Raw genomic sequence first — 20,280 nt, forward strand, 5'->3', positions numbered from 1 at the left:
CTTGAAAAAAAAATGACCAGAGACTATCTTGCCTTAGAATTAAGTTAAATGTCCGAGAACTGCATCGAAGAAAAAACAAGGATAAAAGGGAGGTTTAGTGTAAATGAATTAATAGAAATATCCCAAGGCTTCCTGCAGATAGTGCATATTGGCAGACGATGGATTGTGGATGCAGAAAGTCTGTATTGGCAGAAGATGGATTGTGGATGCAGATAGTACATATTGGCAGGATGGATTGTGGATGCAGATTGTGTGTATTGGCAAAGGATGGATTGTGGATGCAGATAGCGCATATTGGCAGGATGGATTGTGGATGCAGATAGCGCATATTGGCAGGATGGATTGTGGATGCAGATAGCGCATATTGGCAGGATGGACTGTGGGTGCAGATAGTACATACTGGCAAAGTATTGACTGCGGGTGCAGATAGCGCATATTGGCAGGGATGGATTGTGGATGCAGATAGCGCATATTGGCAGGATGGACTGTGGGTGCAGATAGTGCATATTGGCAGGATGAATTGTGGATTCAGATAGTGCATATTGGCAGGGATGAATTGTGGATGCAGATAGTGTGCATTGGCAGAGGATGGTTTGTGGATGCAGATAGCGCATATTGGCAGGGATGAATTGTGGGTGAAGATAGTGCATACTGGCAAAGAATTGACTGTGGATGCAGATAGTGCATATTGGCAGGATGAATTGTGGATGCAGATAGTGTGTATTGGCAGAGGATGGATTGTAGACTGGTCATGAATACAAGAATCACAACTTTCCCTATGCCCCTTTCCTGAGCACAGCTCAGCTCCCAGAATCCTATTTCCCAAGAGCATGGCCTGAGCACACCCTTACTCCATGATACCCGAGTCTCCTTCCAATGACAGGTTAAAAAACCACAAATAACTGAAGACCTGGATTCTGAGATCAAACTCCTGACTACATGGATAACACATACTTCCGGGCTGTAGATACTCACACGAGTGAGTGAAGATGCATCAGTTGGGCCCCCAGACTTGGGAACTGAAGAAAAGGGAGGAGAGGCAGGAAAATGGGTCACTCACGATCTTGTAAAGATGTTGGAAAGCTACTGCAAAGCTCAAGAACTTTTCGCTAGATGCCGAGCACCGTGGAAAGACTGTTGCACCAGACTCCATCAGACTCAAGCCAAAACTTCTCCTAAGATCCCAGGCATGCTGGTGAACATAGGAAAATACAGTGCGGTTTGTCGTCCAGCCACCGGCTTCTGCTGGGTCTTTAGCGCCACCTCGTGGTAAGCTTCTCAATCTGGCTCCTTCACAAAGGGAGCTGACTGGGTTCCAGATGCCTTGGTTTAAAGTTGCAAGGATTTTTTATGGAGGGATATGAGAGGCGGTGGAGGGGAGGAGGCAGAAATCTTTAATTAATTAATTAAAAAATAAAGTTGCAAGGATTAAAGCCTTCCTCTTAAGGAAGAGAACAAGTGGTAATGAACAAATCAAGAGCTTTAGGATTGAGGTCAGAGAATTTTAAGTCACATGAATTAATCTCAGCCATTACACGCGCAATTAGTAGCAGGATTTTATAAGGGTACAAATCGTGAAAATTTGGAAATTGGGCAATTTTGGACAATGAGGCCAAGATCAAACATTTACTCTGTGCACTGGCAACTAAGAGCTGAGAAGTCGAAAAGAGAATCTGACCCAGCATAAGCCTTCATTAAATGTCCAAGGCCAAATGTCCAGGAAATGAGACGAGAACCCCAACTGAGTGGGGTGCCTTTGGCCTCGTGCATTACTGCTTCAAAGTAGCAGTTCCCTTTCCGAAATTGTTGCGCTTTACCAAAATTGCCTTGATGGTCTAGGATGGGTCAGTCAGCTTTAGTCCAGTCTGAACTTATAAACTATTCTCCCAAAGGACCAGGCTACTGTCTCTCAGGCAGGACCTAGAGTTCTCATAATGTGAACAGAAGTTGATTACTCTTGTTAAACACACATGAACTATCTATAGTGGTGGCTCTTGTCTTCTTTATTTCTTGCAAAAATTTATCTCCTCTTTTATATTTACTTTTGAAATCCTTTTTATTTTACATGTATGTGTGTGTGCCTGAGTATATGCATGCTTGCATGCAGATGCCCTCAGAGCTCAGAGTGACAGATGGCTGTGACCTGTCGTATGGGTGCTGGGATCTGAACCCAGGTCCTCTACAAGAGCAATAAGTGCTCTTAATCTGAGTCATCTTTCCATGCCCCTATACATTTTTCATCTTGGTGAGTTACTGATAACAAATGATAATTATATTAATTGCGCTATTAATAAAGGGTATTTAAAATTCACTTTAACAGACATCATGCTTGGAATTAAAAGGAGAATTTGTAATTATTTGACTACAGACACAGACTAGGTGATTTGAGATCTACAGATGTGTTTAATCTGAATGTGATATTTATACTGATGAAGAAACAGAGACTCACAAATTTTAAACAAACACCCTCAGGGTTGTACATTGAGGGGAAAAGATGAAAATTAAGTCTATGTTTACGGTCTTGAACTCTGTTGGTAATTTCATCATACTACTTCATTCCAATGGGCCCAATGTCCAGAAGTCTGTTTTATTCTCGATTTTAGTGATACATACAATACTCTGTATTATTCTTTTGCAAATCCATCATGCTCGTTTGTATGTCAGACTTCTACTGTGTTCTAAAAAAAGGCACATATTTAGCCTCGTGGTTCTCAAGCTCCTGGAATTGCTGCTGTTCCTGCTGCTGCTGCTGCTGCTGCTGGTGCTTGTGGCTGCAGTACTGATGTGTGTCTATTAACTTTCCTCCGCAATCGTCCCCTATAAAGGATACTTCAGAGAACGCTGGCCTGCAGGGCCATAGGCTGGAGAGTCTCAGGAGAGGTCCTGACTTGGAGAGGTGGAGTGTGAAAAGAACAAACACCTAGTCCTCTGAAATAGGTCTTGGTCATACTCGCCAAAATAATTCAAAGCATAATTTCATGTCAAGTACTTGTTTGTAACCATCCTTACGGAAGAAAGAATAATATAAGGGAACAGAATTTTAGTGGTTTGGTGCTTGTCACCGGCATCATCAATGACAATGTCAATGCATCTCAGGCTCCCTCTATCCTCCTTTCTTGTTTTGCCCTCCTCTTGGGCTTCTTCCCACTCCAGCAGCTGTCTTCATCCATTCATCTCATGCCTATTCTGAGTTTTCTTAGTGTTTGTCATTTTGATGATAGCGAAACAATCTAAACAAAGCACTATCCATTCTATTATCGGTCCCTTGTGCATCGTGGGAATATGCAGAATGCCTAAGTAGCCTCTAACTGGAAAACTCAGAGAGTTATTAATGAGATTTGGAAAAAAATAGTATCTAACCTTCTGAAGAAACAGTCTCTAAGAGGATGTAAGACTCTTTAACCTCATACTTCTCTGTCGTATTTTTTAATGTCATTCTGCCCTTGGACTCAGTACCCCATGCTGAATGCTTTCATTAGAATATGGCTTGAATCTTGGTACGGCAACTTGGTTTTGGTTTGGTGGAGAAACCTTTAAGAGAGAGGGCTGGAATCAAGGTAATCAAGTCTGTGTTCTACCCTCCTGAATGAATGCTGTCTCTCAGGAGTGAGTCAAGTTTGCATGAATTAATTCCCATGGATTCACACTGTTTTAAAAGGGAGCCTGATATTTCGCCACTTTCTTGCTTCCTTGCTCACACAAATGCCCTTTCTGCCTGCAGCTCTTCCTTTCCACTTCTCTGCCATTTGTAATGCAGCCAAAGGACCCTGTCACAAGATGTGCTGCTGTTAGCTATAAGTTGTTTGGATCCTTGTGCCCCTGAAATCATGAGCTCAATAAATGTGTGTTTGTGTGTGTGTCCTGGTAGAGGTGCTGCAGACTGAGCATAGGTATTGTGTTCAGGTGTGTTTCAACAGGAATATATAATAGATTATGATACTTCAACTTACATTCCAGTCCCAAGCCTAGTGTAGTAAACACATGCAGATGGGAGGCGTGAACAACAATTCATAACCACTTCACAATTAGAAAATATTAATGACTTAGTGAACATGAAGAACACCTCTGAATGTATGCTATGCTCACTTGAATGGTAAAATTCTCAGTGTTTTTTTTTCTTAGATTAAGAAGAATAAAGCAGTAGCCACACTTACCAATTCTACTTAATATTGCCTCGGGGAGATATAGAAGTAAACAGACACATGTGTTCAGATTATTATTAAAACTGCCTTTGTAACGGGGACTCCTGTAAGAGAAATAAAAGGGACTTAGTCATTATCCAAACTAACTCCGTTTCCCCCTCTTGCATGATCTCTGTCTGAGTCATTTCTCCCCAGTTATCTCAGGTTCCTGGAACAGGGAGACTGTAGACAGATTTCTCTTGATGAGACAGAATTTGTCCCTCTGGCAACTGAAGAAAAAAAGACACCAACAGGACTTCATAGAGTCAGACTTGAGATAATGGTCAATCAGGAACAGTATGACCACTAAGTATAATTTTGTTTTCCTCGTTGCCTTTCTTCTACAGAACCCTGTAAGTCTTCTCAGTGACTCCAGGGCAAGTCTTAGGGAGCTGGTTCCTCTAGGGCAGGGCTTTGGATGCTTGTCGCTCCAGCTCAGGGCTAAGGATTCTGGTCCCTGCAGCTCAGGGTTTAGGATGCTTGTCTCTCCAACTCAGAGCTCAGGATACTGGTTCCTTCTGGGCAGGGTTTAGGATTCTGATCTCTCTAGGACAGGATTTAGGATGATAGTCCCTCCAGGAAGGCCTTAGAATGCTGGTCTCTCCAGCCCAGGGCATAGGATGTTATCCCCTCTAGGGCAAGGCTTAGGCTGATGGTCCCTCCATCACAGGGACTAGATGCTGGTCCTTCCAGGGCAGGATTTATAAAACTGGTCCCTCTAGAACAGGTTATAGGATGCTGGTCCCTCCAGGACAAATCTTAATAACCTGGTCCTTCCTTTTCTTCATAGTGTGCCCACACTGAATGAGTTCATGTCACACTGCAGTACACCTTGCTCTTAGCCTACATGTGACTGAATCTGGTTTTCTGGGCCCCCTAAAGTCAGACTTCTGTCCTATCACTTGTAACATTTTTGTGCAGATGACTCAATTGTATCCACAGAAGAATCCACACAACAACAAAATTATTATGAATTCTAGTTCATCTTAATGACATTGTAGAGTACTAAGTAAATGTAAACATTTATTTCTATATTCTAGCAACAAGCAACTAGAGATTAAAATTGAAAACAATAAAACAACACCATTTATAGTATTTCCAAAACTAAAAAAATCAGGTATACATAGGATATAAGATATACTCTTGAACATTGCTGAAATAAATTAAATGACATCCAAATAAATAGAAATTAATATCATGTTTGGAAATTTAAATTCAATATTGTTGAAGGGTTAAATATCTTTTTACCCCGAAGTTGTCTCTGTTTCACTTTGTACCCCTGGCAGTTCTAGGACTCTCTATGTAGACAAGGTTGGCCTTGAACTCACAGAGATCCTCTTGTCTCTGCCTCCCAAGTGCTGGGATTGAGGGTTGAAAGTATCTTTAAAATGGATTAAATACGATTTGAACCCATTGATGCCCATATGGACATAGACATACAAAAATAAATTACATACTAAAATAGGTGGTAGTAACATTTTGAAAAGGAATGAAATTTGACAACTTATGCCCAGTTTTAAGACTCTCCAAAAAACCTTTTTAATCAAAGTAGGAATGTATTGTTCACTTTTCTCATTGCTTTTTATGTTACTGAAGTAACATAAGGAAAACTTTATTTTATTTCAAAATGCAAAGGGACCTCATCATGGTGGGGAAAACATGGCATGAATGACGAGAGAACAATGCAGCTGGTCACATGTGTCCAGGCAGGAAGCAGGGAGATGAGTGCAGCTACCTTTCTCCTTTGTCCTCTGTAATTGTGTCTGTGAGTCTAGCCCATGTGCCAGTGCTGCTCATGTTCAGGGTGGGTCTTCCCTCCTCAGTTAAACGTCTAAGGAGACACCAACAAAACCATACCCGTATGTGTATCTCCCAGGTAACTCTAAATCCTGTCCGTTTGACAAGCAAGACCAACCGTTACAAGTATGATAATAGTGTCAGGATAGACACAGAGACCAATGGAACAAAAGCATGAACCACAAGTAAATCAGTATATACACTCGCTGACAATTTCCCAAGGTAAGGCAGAGGTAGAAGGGATGGTATGTTGTCAAACAATAAAACAACTGGATGGCCAAATGAGAAAAGCAAAACTAACAAAACTAGCTGTGGCAGTTTGAATGTTATTAGCCACCACAGTTGTATAGGGAGTGGCACTATAAGGAGGTGCGGCTTTGTTGGAGGAAGTGTGTCACTGTGGGGGTGGGCTTTGAGGTTTCCTATGCTCAGGATACTGCCCAGTGTCTCAGTCTCCTTCCTGTTGCCAGCGAGATGTAGGACTCTAGAACCACGCTGCATGCAGGTCACCATGTTCACTGTCAGGGTGATAACAGACTGAACCTCTGAAACTATAAGCAAACCAACCCTGTTGAAATAGGAGCGATGTGGCTACGTTCCCGGCACCCTGCCGCCCGCACGGCTAGCTTTACCCGAAATAATTACACGGAAACTGTATTCTTTTAAACACCGCTTGGCCCATTAGTTCCAGCCTTTTCTCGGCTCACTCTCGCACCTGGACTAGCCCATTTCTAATAATATATGTAGCCCACGAGCTGGCTTACCAGGAATGATCTTAACCTGCATCTGTGTCCGGTAGGAGAATCATGGTGACTCCCTGACTCAGCATCTTTCTCCCAGCATTCTGTTCTGTTTACTCCACCCACCTATATTTTAACCTATGAGGGCCAAGCAGTTTCTTTATTGCTTAACCAATGAAATCAACAGATAGAAAGATGACCCTCCTCCATCACAACCCAATGAAATGCTTTCTTTATAAGAGTTGTTGTGTCTCTTCACAGCAATAGAAACACTAATTACGACACCAGCTTAATACAGATGTGAGATCTAAACATAAGAGTGAAAATTATAAAAACTTTAAAAAATATGGAGAAAATCTTACTATCTTAAGTTGAGCAAAAGATTCTTAAACAGGCCACATAAACATGCATGCTATGAATGAAAAATATCATTAAGTTATCTTCACTAAACTTTAAAGATTTTGTTCTTCTAAATGCACTATTATCAAAATGAAAAGGCAAAACATAGATTGGTAAAAATATTTGCAAAGCATATGAAGGAGAACTTGAAATCAAGAAGTATAACAAGTTCTTACAATTCAATGAGAAGAGGATTACCTTTTTCAAATGTGCAAAACATTTGAAAAGCTGCTTCATCAAGGAAGATTTACTGAAGACAATTATATGAGTCGGGATGTCTTCAGATAAAAATAACTGACATAAATGTAGTGAGGCGTGTCTACTGGGACTGTGGTACACAATTGCTAGGAATATGAATTTTCAGGTGGTTTGGAAAATAAGTTGGCTATATCTTAAAACATTAAGTATGCAATCCAGCTATCACTTTATTTACCCAAAATGAAAGCACAAACATATATCCACACAGATGTGTATGCAAATGCTGAATCCAACTTTATTCATGGTAAAGAATATCAAATGCGACTATCCATCAACAAGTGAATGGATGAACAAATTGTAACAACAACACTAAACAGTTGACGACCCATCTATAAAAAGAATTCTATAAAAAGTGGATATGGCACTGTGCTGAGAGAAAGAAGTCAGAAGCAAAACATTATATACCATAGGGCTACATGTATAGGCAACTCAACAAGAGACAAATGGGATACGTGGTGACAGGCAGTAGACCAGAGGTTGTGTGGTGCAGGGGATGGACTGAGATGTATGTGAGGGTTAACTGGGAAGAGTTAGCACCTGGTGATGATAGAAATGGTCTATAACTTCACTGTGGCCAATACGGCAGTGTATACCTTTACCAAAGGTCACCCATTTCACTATGGGTGCATTTTAATGTCTATAAGTTATATGTAAAATCAAAATTGAAGTGAGGCAGATTCTGGTGTATCTCTGTTTGATGTCTTAAATAGGTTCTCTGTTAAGAAGGAAAGACCGTGGGAAAAGAAGACCCATGAGCAGATGTCTTCTAATGTGGGAGTAGGTGTCCTCGAGAGTGTGGGTGGGTGGAGGTCATGGAAGGGAGAAGTGTAGTGAAGAGCTGTGGGCAGGCCTGCTTTTTATCCCACCCAGCTCCCGCATGGCTAGCTTATGCCAGAAATAACTACACGGAAACTGTATTCATTTAAACACTGCCTGGCCCATTAGTTCTAGCCTCTTATTGGTTAACTCTCACATCTTGACTAACCCATTTCTAATAATCTGTGTAGCACCATGAGGTGGTGGCTTACCAGGAAAGATTCAGCATGTCTGACCTGGCTGCTGGCTCCATCACATCTGACCTCACTTCCCTTCTTCCCAGCATTCTGTTCTGTCTACTCCACCCACCTATGTTCTGACCTATCAGGCCAAGCAGTTTCTTTATTAATTAACCAATGAAAGCAACATATAGACAGATGACCTTCCCACATCAGAGAAGGCTGCATTCTTTTCTGCAGTGGAGGAGAGTGGCGTCAGACATGAAGTTTGATTGAATACACATGGTCTTTGTATGTGGAACTGGGGATGAAATTAAGGATGCTCCTGGCTTGTTCACTCGTTCAACCTTATCAAATACTTATTATAAGTGCATGAAGAAATGGATGTTTTGCAGGAAAAAATTTATCTTGTATAATTAGGTATGCCATCAAGAGAGGATACTAGGCATAAAATAAATAACCAAACTATTAAATATATAATTACAGGTTACTATGAGACCAATCGAAGAAGAGAAAGCTAGGGAAGAGTCAGGAATAAGTTCATGATTTATTTTATTGTTAACTAATTTTATGGTGCTGAGGATTGAACAAAGGCTTTGGCACTTGACTGTTGTGTGGAGACATTTCTGTCCTCCAGAGTCCTTTTGTGTTTGCTTTAGCACTGAGCTATACTCCAACTTGAGGAATCATAGATATGCTTAAGAGAGTTTTCTTGCATGAAAATGCTGAGCTGAACACAGAAGGGCAAATGAAAGTTAGCTGCTAACTAGATGGAATGACGAAGTGAAGACCTTGAGACTAGAAAGAGTTTGGTATGTTCTGATATAAAAAATAATAATAATTATAGAGGCCTGGGGAAATGGCTTAGTCAGTAAAGTGCTTGTCATTCAAGCATGAGGATCTGACTTCAGATCCTAGTACCCACATGAAAAATTGGTGGTATATACCTGTGATACCAGCACTGGGAAGGAGGACATGGGAGGGAGCCTGGGACTTGCTAGTCATCCAATCTAGGGCTCAGTGAGGAGCCCTGTAAAAAAAAAAAAAAACAAGGTGGGGGACATTGGAGGAAGACACCCAACATTAACCTCTGGTCTCTATACATTCTAATGCACCTCACACATTCATGCAAATACATACACAGATATACATATACAAGAATTATTATAGATGGGTTTTAAAGGTTTAATATAAGGATGAAGCCGTTAGGAACTTATGGGCAATACTGGAAAATATTGATCACTAGAGCACTTGATCAGAGTATATCTAAAATTTAACAATATGAAGTTCAATATCTTCTTTTAATGACAAAACATTTCAGTAGCCAACCAAAAAGGCAAAGAAACCAGGAAATATTTGGAAGTCAGGGGGCTTTCATCCTTACTTCAGAAAAACGTGCATCAAATTATTAGGAGATACACTAAAATATCGATCTACTACAGTCACGGTTAAATGGTTTTACTGAAACAATTTGATACTTTGGTCATGTAGATACATTTATCGAATTTAATAGCATACATACACGTAAAGAAAAAAAGAAATAAAATATAAGCGAAAGATGTTGGCAAATATTTTATAGATGAGAAGATATGTGTAATCCTATGTTGTCTGGTATACGGGAGCATCTCCCTTTACCCTGAGAACTTTCCATTTCTTCTGCTGGAAACAAAACATATTTAAAGTCTGGAACCATTTTCTTTTTCATACTATTTTTCACTGTTTTGAGGTTGTAAATTTTTTACATATATTTATGTGTGCATATCTGTGTGAGTCTATGCCACATGAGTGTGGGCATTCTCGGAGGCTACAAGAAGGGATGAGAACTCCTGGAAGTGGAGTTATAGGTTACATGGGTGCTGGTAAATGAACTCAAGTCCTTTACCAGAGATACAAGCATTCTTAATCACTGAGCCATCTCTCTAGCTCCTAGAGATTGTCCCATCACTGAGGCGGTGTGGCAGGGAACGTTTTTTATCCTGCAGAGGAATGCAGCTGTGTTGAAGGGTAAGTTTTCATAGAGTGGCTTAGTGGTAGGTCTCACTTCTCACTGGCCCTCTCCGTAGGACTCATGCGTTTATCTTTTGGGTCTCATTAGTGCTGAGGGAGAGGTCTGAGCTGGAACCTTCAGCCCTGGCAATGCATTGTCACACATTTCCTCTCTGGGATCATGTACTGTTTAGTTCCCAGTCCTGTTGGATTTCTTTCTGTCTGGCCAATTTAGTTATGCACCTTGGGTAATTTTGTTTTGTTTTATCTAGAATTCTTTGAAACTGGAGTATAGAGATTTTCAGGTCTATTCCACCATGCCCAAAGCGAAATTCTGAGTGGATCTTAGGAAAGGGTTAGATTGCTGTTGCTGGTTGGTGCCCTCCATCTAAAGAGCTATTCTTATTTTATGCAGGTGAAAAGATGCAGCTGTTTTAATTGCATGAGTGTTTATTAGAATGACATCACAGAATTATTATTCTGACTGAAATGTCAGTTTTACTAAACAACATCAATGTGAAGCCAAATCAAACCACTAAGAAATTGATGGATGTTCTGCTTTTAAAAGGGAAAAACAACCACTAAGTTTAAAACAAAAACAAATGCGTTACAGGTGGAATTTCCCCTTCTCATTTCAGAATACATAGAAACTGGATTGTCTGGGAGCCTGGGAATTGTGGGACAATACTGTAGACCTGCTTCATCCTAGGTCTGGTCTTTGTCCTTATAAACTATCATACAGAATAGACAACTACAATCGCCAGCTGGGGCCCAAGCGAGGTGAGGAGGCGGTGGCACAGGATGACAAGGAGACACATTAAAACAAAGAACCATCAGAAGAAAAGAAAGAGCCCTGGAAGACACAGGTGACAAGGTGCTTCACAGAACTCCTAAAAATCCCATGCAATGATATGGAAAATATTCTGTTTCTTAGGAAGCCATTGGTTTATTGAAAGGCCTCATTTACATATTTCCAATCTGGTAGCTGTAGATTCAGTGGATATTAAAGGTCATAATAAGGAAAGGATTTTAAGCATAAATATCACAAGAACAGCCCTTCATATTTTCTTGCAGGAAACACGGAGTCTAAAGAACTATCTGTGTGCATAAAGTGAGTAAATACACCAAAGTGAATGTTCAAAGAATTCACTCACATTTTTCATGATAGAAGCGCTTACACTAGGGAGCATCTGCTCCTGCCACAGAACTCATCTGAGGAGATACAGGGAGAGTCTAATAACAGGCAGACGCGCACCCCAACACCTCCTTCCTGGAACTCTTCCCCGTTACTGATAATGCATCTATAGTAAACGAGCACAGCCCGGGTCCAAGAACAATCAAAACGACTGGAGAATGAATCAAGAACAGTAAAAGCTCCAGCAGAGCACTGACGTCTGCCAGCTATTTCTATCATTGATTTTCACTTATTCCCTGCCTTAAAGCCTCCACTTGTCCTATTAAAAACAATGTCCTCACTCTGGCCACCAACAGCCTGCGGTTTGTAAGTTGTCAATGGGTGTTCACAGCTCCTGCCTTTGATATAAACAGAATACAATGTTTTACATAATAGGATGTATAGAATTTTGGCACAATCAAGATCCAGACACAGACTGACCACTTGGTTCCATGACATCATTAAAAATCCTCATTCTTTCTACATCTTTTTTCTGTCACTCTCTGTGAAGTGGCTCTGCCTCAGGCTGGCTCCTTTCATGGATGAGTGATGATGGCATATGGATATTTATGATCCTATGGAGTATAATGTGGGATCATCCTTTTAATAATCCTTTTTTAATTTATTGAGTGTTTGCCTGCTTACACGTAAGTGCATCATGTGTGTGCCTAGTGCTCATGAAGGCCAGAGGCAAGTGTCAGGTCCTTGGAACAGGAGTTACAGATGGATGTGAGCTGCCATATCAGTACTGGGAACCAAATCCATGTGTGCTGAACCACTGAGGTATCTCTCCAGACCCAGAGTCATCTTTTTCCTCTCCTCTCCTCTCCTCTCCTCTCCTCTCCTCTCCTCTCGTCTTTCCTCTTCTCTTCTTCTCTTTCTTTTTTCTTTGTTTCCTTTTATACAATTTCAGCCATTTAAAGTTTGTGGTTCATTAGTTTGAATATAGTCACAGAGCTGTGCAGCCACCACCACATGCATATTGAGAGCATCTTCCTCTATATCCATATTCAGAACAGTCATCTTCCTCTATATCCATATTCAGAACAGTCATTTCTCATCCCCCCATTCCTCAACCCAACATCAATCTTTTTCCATTCCTATGTGTTTTGCACATCTGGATGTTTTATGTATGCAGAGTCACATAACATGCAGTCTTGCCACTGACTTACTTCACCTAGAATAATGCTCTTAAAATCGATCACTACAATCTTGTCAAATCCTTTCATGTACGAACGAACATTTTCTTAGAGATCTCTTAGCAGACTTCCCCTCAAGACTTTTTGGGATACACAGCCAATTTCTACTCTAATCAACAGCCCAAAAGAGGAACTTCTATGGTTGCTGCAAGTGAGAGTAAACCGGTGGGGTCTGGGTGAAAGAATCACCTGTGACACAGTCACAGGTAAGCAAGGCATGGGAAGGAGTTGGCCTGAACAAAATTAGGTTCCCATAAGAAATAAGGTTGAGATAAATGGATTCCAGAGAAGGAACCACACTTCGATGCAACACGGTGGTTACAAGTGGAGCTATGAATCAACACTGTCTAGGGTTTCTATTTCTGTGAAGAGACACCATGACCTCGGCAACTCTTGTAAAGGAAAACATTTCATTGGGGCTGGTTACAGTTTCAGAGGTTCAGTCCATTAGAATCATGGTGGGGAGCACGGCAGTGTGCAGGCAGACACGGTGCTGGACAAGTAGCTGAGAGTTCTACATCTGGATCATTAGTCAGCAGGAAGAGCCCTGCTAGAGATCTCAAAGCCTGCCCCCACAATGACACACTTCCTCCAACAAGGACACATCAAGGTCACACCTCCTAATAGTGCCACTCCCTATGGGCCAAATATTGAAACACAGGAGTCTATGAGACATTCCTATTCAAGCCACCAGAAACAGTGAAAGGAGTGGATATTTTGATTTATTTATTCTAACAGACCAATCTTCATATTTTAGTTTCACATATAACCTTCAAACTCTAGGGCAGTGAGTTCAGCAGGCCCTGCAAATCCATCCCTATAATTGATTCTATTGCCAGGTGTAGCTAAGCTGACCTACTTCAGAGGGTTCCAGGGAGCAGTAAAGGCAGGAGGGAGTAACTGAGGTGTAGGAGCGTCCCTATGCCCAGGAAGCCATGACACACCAGTTTGGAAAGACAGCTTTGCTTTTAGCTTTATGTAGTTGATGAACGTATGAGATGGCAAGAATGGGTGTATGTGACAATATTGATTTTCAAAATCTCATTCATGGGGAAAACTGAGACATGGAGCTGTTTAAAATCATGGTTCTTTCTCCCATGGTGTAGCCACATATATCCTCATTCTCTTTCCTCACAGAGGTTGATGTGGGAGGTCACCATTCTTCCATTGTGACAAAATATATCACAAAAGTAAGTCTCAGGCTAAAGAGCTGGCTCAGTGATTTTGCTCAGAGAACATTTGCTGCTCTTGCAGAGGACCTGGGTGTAGTTCCCAGTACTTATACAGTAGCTCACAACCACCCGTAATTCCAGTTCCAGGGAATCCAACACTCTCTTCTGACCTCTGCAGGTATCAGGCAAGCATATGGTACACACACAGGCAAAACAGACACACAGAAGATGCATAAATATGTTTTAGAAAAGAAGCTGGGAAAATGCCTCAGTGGTGGAAACACATGCCTCCCAAGTGTGAGGACTAGAATCTGAAAACCCAGAAACTCACACAAATGCTAGTTTGGTATGGTCGTCCTTTATAATACCCATCTCTGAAGACAGAGATAGGGTATTCCTAGACCGAGCTTGCTAGCAAGAATAGCCATGGTGAAGAGCTCTGGGTTTAACTGAGAGATCCAGTCATCATGAATATGGTGGAGAAACGATGGAGGATTATTACCAGCATTGGCCTTGGGCCTCTCAGGCATGTACACCCCCACACATATATGTGAAGCACCCCCAAAACCATCCATATGCACAAGCACATCACACACATGCGTATGGAAAATGCAAAAAGTAAGTTTAAGAAGCAAAGATTTATTTATATTCACGAGTTTAAAGGTTTTGGTCCTACGGTCACTTGACATCATTACTCGGCCTCTAGCAAGGCAGAGCATTACAGTTGTGGGGGGCATGCTCATCTCATTGTGACAAGATAGCAAGGGACAGAGTGAGGGTTGGGGGTCCAAGAGGCCTTTCACAGTCACACCCACAGTGCTCTACTTCCTCCAGCTAGCTTCTGTCCCTTGAAGTCTTACCATTTTGACAACGTTTTTGGAAAACATTTCAGAGCCAAGTCACAATGACAGGGTGGGGTGTACCAATTGGGATGTAAATGTTCCTTATTGAACGGTTGTGCCACTCTTGTCCCAGTTTCTTCCCATCCTACTTTTAGACAGAGGTCATTTCTCTCTAATATCTTCTGAGCCAAGAGAATGGTATCTCAGGGTTGTTCTGAACTAACTGCAAGCTACTGCATTTCAAGATGGTCTGTGAGAGTTTCCTGCTGAAAGACTACACTTCCCTGCTTCCCTTGCTGACTATAGAAGTCCTTTCTGCCCCTTTAAGGACCACATCCCATCTTCCAAAGATGCCCCCTAGCCACGAATAATCATAATCTCACCTAAGATCAGCCAAATTTCTCTTCCTTTCTGTTGGGGGGTCCGGTGCTAGCCCAGACCATAAATTATTTCTCTGGACCGGACCCCAACAAAAATCTCTCTCTGGACTGGCATTGAGGTGCAGAAATACACAACTCACATGGCTTCACATCCTGAAGAATTCCTCCTGCTTTATTCTCCAAATAGCCTTATACATATCAAAACTTAACTAAGGGGGAAATTCATTAGCATTCTGTCTCCTAGGTAACCAGATGAATGGCTTTTTGTCATGTCCACATCTACCTATCTGCTCTGTATGCTAGCTGTCACATAGGCTTGAATTAGCATCTCTATCAGGCATCCTCCAAATTACAAAGAAAGGAGCAAAACAACATCCTTGCCTTTTGTTTGGTTGGTGACAGCCTTTCTGGAAGGGACAGCCTGTCTGAAAGGTTAGGTGACCATTTCAGGTGGGAAACTATGGCTTGATAGCCTGGCTGGCACACCATATAGAATACTTTCCATCTCTCTACAGCTTCCTTTAAATAATCCAACAGACTAAGATCATCAGGGAAGGGTCCTACAAATACTGAGACAGATGTAAGACTCTTTTGATTCTGGGACCTAGAGGATATCCCCAATATCCAATGTCATATTCCTTCAGGGTCTTCAAGAGAAACAGATTGATTTTATGGGCAAAAACCCATACTTTTAATTTTTAGCTTTTTTCACTATGTAGAAAGTGCCTTTGTGTCAGTGTTAGATATGAAGAAATTCTAGTCCCTATCTTTGACAGTGCAATTTTTTTCCCAAAGATTCCAGGCAAGTGCTGACTCTTTCTCTGTTCCACTAACAGCTCTGTTCCACAAGCCAGCTCCCAAGTAATTAATAACTAATAACCAAATAACACAGAGACTTATTATTAATTATAAATGCTCGGATGATAGCTTAGGCTTGTTACTAAGCTCTTACCTCTTAAACCATATTACTTATCTTCACTCTATCACATGGCAGTACCTTTTTTCTGCATGGTATGTTCATCTGCTGCTTCCTCTACGTCTTTTTTTTTTTTTTTTTTTTTTGGTTTTTCGAGACAGGGTTTCTCTGTGGTTTTGGAGCCTGTCCTGGAACTAGCTCTTGTAGACCAGGCTGGTCTCGAACTCACAGAGATCCGCCTGCCTCTGCCTCCCGAGTGCTGGGATTAAAGGCGTGCGCCACCACCGCCCGGCTTGCTGGTGACTCCTGTTGACCCTGCCCTCCTGTTCCTCCTCCTTCTCTTTTTCCTCCTCCTCCTCCTGCTCCTCCTTCTTCTTCCCAGCATCCTCTTAGTTTGATTCTCTTGCCTAACTTCTTCATGGCTAGTTATTGGCCAGTCAGCTCTTCATTAAACCAGTGAGAGTAATACTTAATCACAGTGTATGATGCGTATTATTTTGCAGCAGGTAGGGGCAACTTCCAGTAGCTTCCAGGGATTACATTTTCTGCTCTTCGAGAACATCATTCAGTGATTTGATAGTGATCAAAGAACATGGGATTGGAAAAACACAAGCTTCTCTCTGGATGTGCACATCTTCATGTCTCTTTGGCCTTTTCTGTGACACAGGACATGTTCTTGAACCTGGGGTTTGTGCTTAAGATGCTGCCCCAGGAATCTAAAAATCAATCACATCAGACACACATCTCTACCACAAAAGGTGCCCACTTTTTCCAGGGGAAGCTCTGTTAGGCATGTCTAATTTTGGATATTGTAACATGACATTGTCATTTACGAAACCTGTGCTTAGGAATCACACAGTTATGTGACAAATATATCATAAAAATCATATTTTAATTAAGCATGTGAATTCGTGTTGGGCCACATCCATGGCTATTTTGGTCACATGTAATTCACAGGGGCAAGTTGGACACACTGATAAGGATTTCCACAGCTGTAAAAGGAGGGTAGTCCTCAGTTGTCGAGTAACAGAAGGTCTTGGAGCTAAGTCAGTGTCTCATAGACTGCAGAAGATCATGAAAAACTGGTTAGTGTCAAGACTGATGATTTTAAAAGCTGCATCTTGGTGAAACAGGACTTGCAATAGAATAGAATCGACACAGGTCTCCAAACCCAACCTTCATACCCACATGCAGGTGAGCATTCAAACAGATTAGGCGTGTTCATGGTTTTATGGTCATAGATATATACCATATATCTTCAGGTATATATTTAGAAATTCATCCATTACCTTTGATGCCTTTGTTCTTATAAAAAAAAGTCACAATTGATACCTAAAGTGAGTGATACACACTAGAAACATCACCATTGTTTGAGAAAGGGTTGGGTCAAACACCACGTAGCAACAAGAGAAGCCTGGATAAGGGTATAGGCATGATGGTATTGTCAATGTATTTTCTGTGACTAGACAGAATACCACAGCTATAACTGATACAGTTAAAATAGATCTGTTTTAGAAGCTGAGAGACTTTGGGTAGTAGGATAGGCAAACATTCATGAGAAGAAAAATCAGGTCTAACTCACACTTGGCCAGCAGGAACCTGCTCCTTGATAATGGCATCAATGCATTGATGCGGAGAGACTTTTCATTCTGCTCACCTCTTCTCACCCTTCCAACCTGATAATGAAATGGCAAGTAACCTTACCATGAGTTTGCAGAGGACACTCAGTCCACAGGAGATGAATAGAGAAGCAGCTGGAGACATTATAGCTTTCTAGCAGGGATGCATGCAGGAACCCACAGATGGCCTTACACAAACAAAATGCCGAACATGAATAATGAACTACAATACTAATCTACTGAAAGTGCAATATCAGTCTGGCACAGCTTGGATGCCCTAGGAAGCATATTCCAAGACAATGCGTGCTAATCGCTTGTCGGTACTTAACAAATTGCCCTTGTTCGGTAGTTTAAAAAAACAGTTTTGGAAACCAGAAATCTAAAATGGATCTGTGGAGTTACATTCCTTCTGATTCTTGGAGAAACTAACAGGCAAATATCAAAGTATTAGAACATTCCATGAAGTCAAGTTCACATTGCATGGGATGGCCATGTGGTGAACATCACACTCACATGAGATGGTTATGTGGTCAAGTTCACATTCACATGGGATGCCCATGTGGCATTAATATTGGATTCTGGTCTAGATAGGTCCTAAACCCAGAAATGAGTGTAATTTACCCTTTATATATAAGATCCAAAACAAGACATAAAATCTAAAAGAGGACACACACACACACACACACACACACACACACACCGCAAGCACATGAAATTATCATTTAGGCTTTTAAAAATATTGTTTCCTGATGGGAAAATGTGTCAAAGTTTGCCTGCTCTCATTTTCAGAATTCCCTTTGCCCAATTCCTAAAGCGTATGGACCATTCCACAAATCTCAGGTTTTTTCAGCCTGAAGTCAAGCGGTTGCACAAACCCATTTCCAAATACAAACTTTTTAGCTAGTTGGAAAAGAAATTCTGAAAATAATTCATTGACTCCCTCAGTATTAAAATATTTTAGACTCAAAAATATATTTTAGACTCTAAGGGATTTTAAAAAAAACAGTCTGATGTGCTTCCATCGTCCATCTTCTAATTTGCGAGTGGAGAGAGTGAGTGGTAGGGAGCTCACACTGTCCCAGGGAGAAGCAGGGCATCGTATGTGCTGTACTGTACTTATCCTCCGTGGATGTTTTCATTGTCCTTCAAGCATTAGTGTGGAGTCTAAGTTATAGAAGAGGAAACAGGGCCGGGAAAGTAGATCGCAAGCCCCGAGGTTGCGGGCACTTTGCAGGGCACTAAACATGAGCCCAGCCTCAGAGCTCTCCATGAGGCCTGTCACATACCTCTGATGCTGGTTGACAGAGAGATGGAAGAAGAAGAAGAAAGCTGTATTGCTTGGCTTGATCCCCACATGAATATGGGAGTTGCTGGTACCAAATTTAAACTCTCTGGAAGTTGGCATCAGCACTGTGTTCATGTAGCTTTTTGTTTGGAATCTTCTCACTGGTACTGTTACTAGAGGTGCCCAATTCTGCTGATTGAATCCTATTCCACTAATGGCATGTATAAAACATTTTCCTCTGCATGGAAAGGAATATAATTTTTCTACCCTTGAGGGACATTTCTATAAAAAAAAAGAAAGGAAGGAAGGAGGGATGGAAAAGAAAAAAGCAGATTAAGGAGAAACAGCAGAATTCTTAACATCTGAACACCAGCAAAAAGCTCAAAGCAGTGGGGTAGGGCTCTGTCTTAGATAGCAGTTGCAACAAAGAACAGTAGCATTTAGAGAGGAGACCAAATGGGAAGGTGATCTTGATTTTGTTTTTTATTGGCAACGATTTAGGGGATGGTAAACACATGGCAGATAAAGACTGGTTAAATAATCCTCCTAATGCTGATGAGGACCTACAGCAGTTAGCTTTTATTGTCTGTGGACTAAAGTTCCGAGAAAAAAAAAAAAGTACATTGGTGTTCAGGAGTGTATAGACCAGCAGACCTTAGAACTTCACAATGGAGAGATGGGGTGTCGCAGATGGATAGCCCAAAGCATCCTTTCTTACCTTTAATCGCCATTTGCCACCAAGTTCTCTCCTGACCCATGTTTATTCTACTAGGTAAGACATTAGGAGTGATACAACTGAAAGCTTCTGCCCACCCAACTCTAGGAAGGTCGTCACACAGCATCTGAAACCCATGGAAGAGATTGCTCTACTTTGTCGTAATCTACCAATCTGACAATCCAAATTAAATTATGACTTTATTTTATTCTGTGATTATAAATGTTCAACTAACCTGTTTCGCAGTGGAACATGTCATTCAGGGCAACTTGAATATATCCCCCAAAACTATGGTCATTCATATTTGGCTCAGAGTAAATTCACTTCCTGTAGACTTTCCCTAGGCAGACACCAGCAAATGAATGCCCTTTCTCTCCAGATAGGGTGACAAGGACAGACCCCAAAGAAATGATTCCCCCGAAGTCTAGATGTGTGAATCAATGAATTTGATTGGGGTTACTTAGAGACACATGGGTGAGGGATGACCAACAGGAACACACAGAAGACAACAGCACTGAAGAAGTTGCCGTCCCCAACACTCCTCAGACCTCTTGGCCCCAGCAACCTTTCCTTGCATCTACAGCAGGTGAAGAGGTGGGCCAGTAGGGATCAAATGTGAATG

General features: G+C 41.4%; 1 protein-coding gene across 1 annotated transcript in view; it reads left to right on the forward strand.

Moving 5' to 3' along the window:
• Nucleotides 1-1,072: 1,072 nt before the first annotated feature.
• The window catches only part of LOC121463352, a 116,019-nt gene continuing 96,811 nt past the window's right edge, over nt 1,073-20,280 (forward strand). Inside the window, exons 1-2 of the mRNA XM_041675527.1 lie at nt 1,073-1,269; nt 2,689-2,776. Of these exons, the coding sequence (XP_041531461.1) occupies nt 1,073-1,269; nt 2,689-2,776 (285 nt within the window). The remainder of the gene's footprint in view (nt 1,270-2,688; nt 2,777-20,280) is intronic.

Source organism: Microtus oregoni, unplaced genomic scaffold (genome assembly GCF_018167655.1).
Source record: "Microtus oregoni isolate MIOR12 unplaced genomic scaffold, Mior012 000026F_ref0000081, whole genome shotgun sequence".
Taxonomy (NCBI): domain Eukaryota; kingdom Metazoa; phylum Chordata; class Mammalia; order Rodentia; family Cricetidae; genus Microtus; species Microtus oregoni.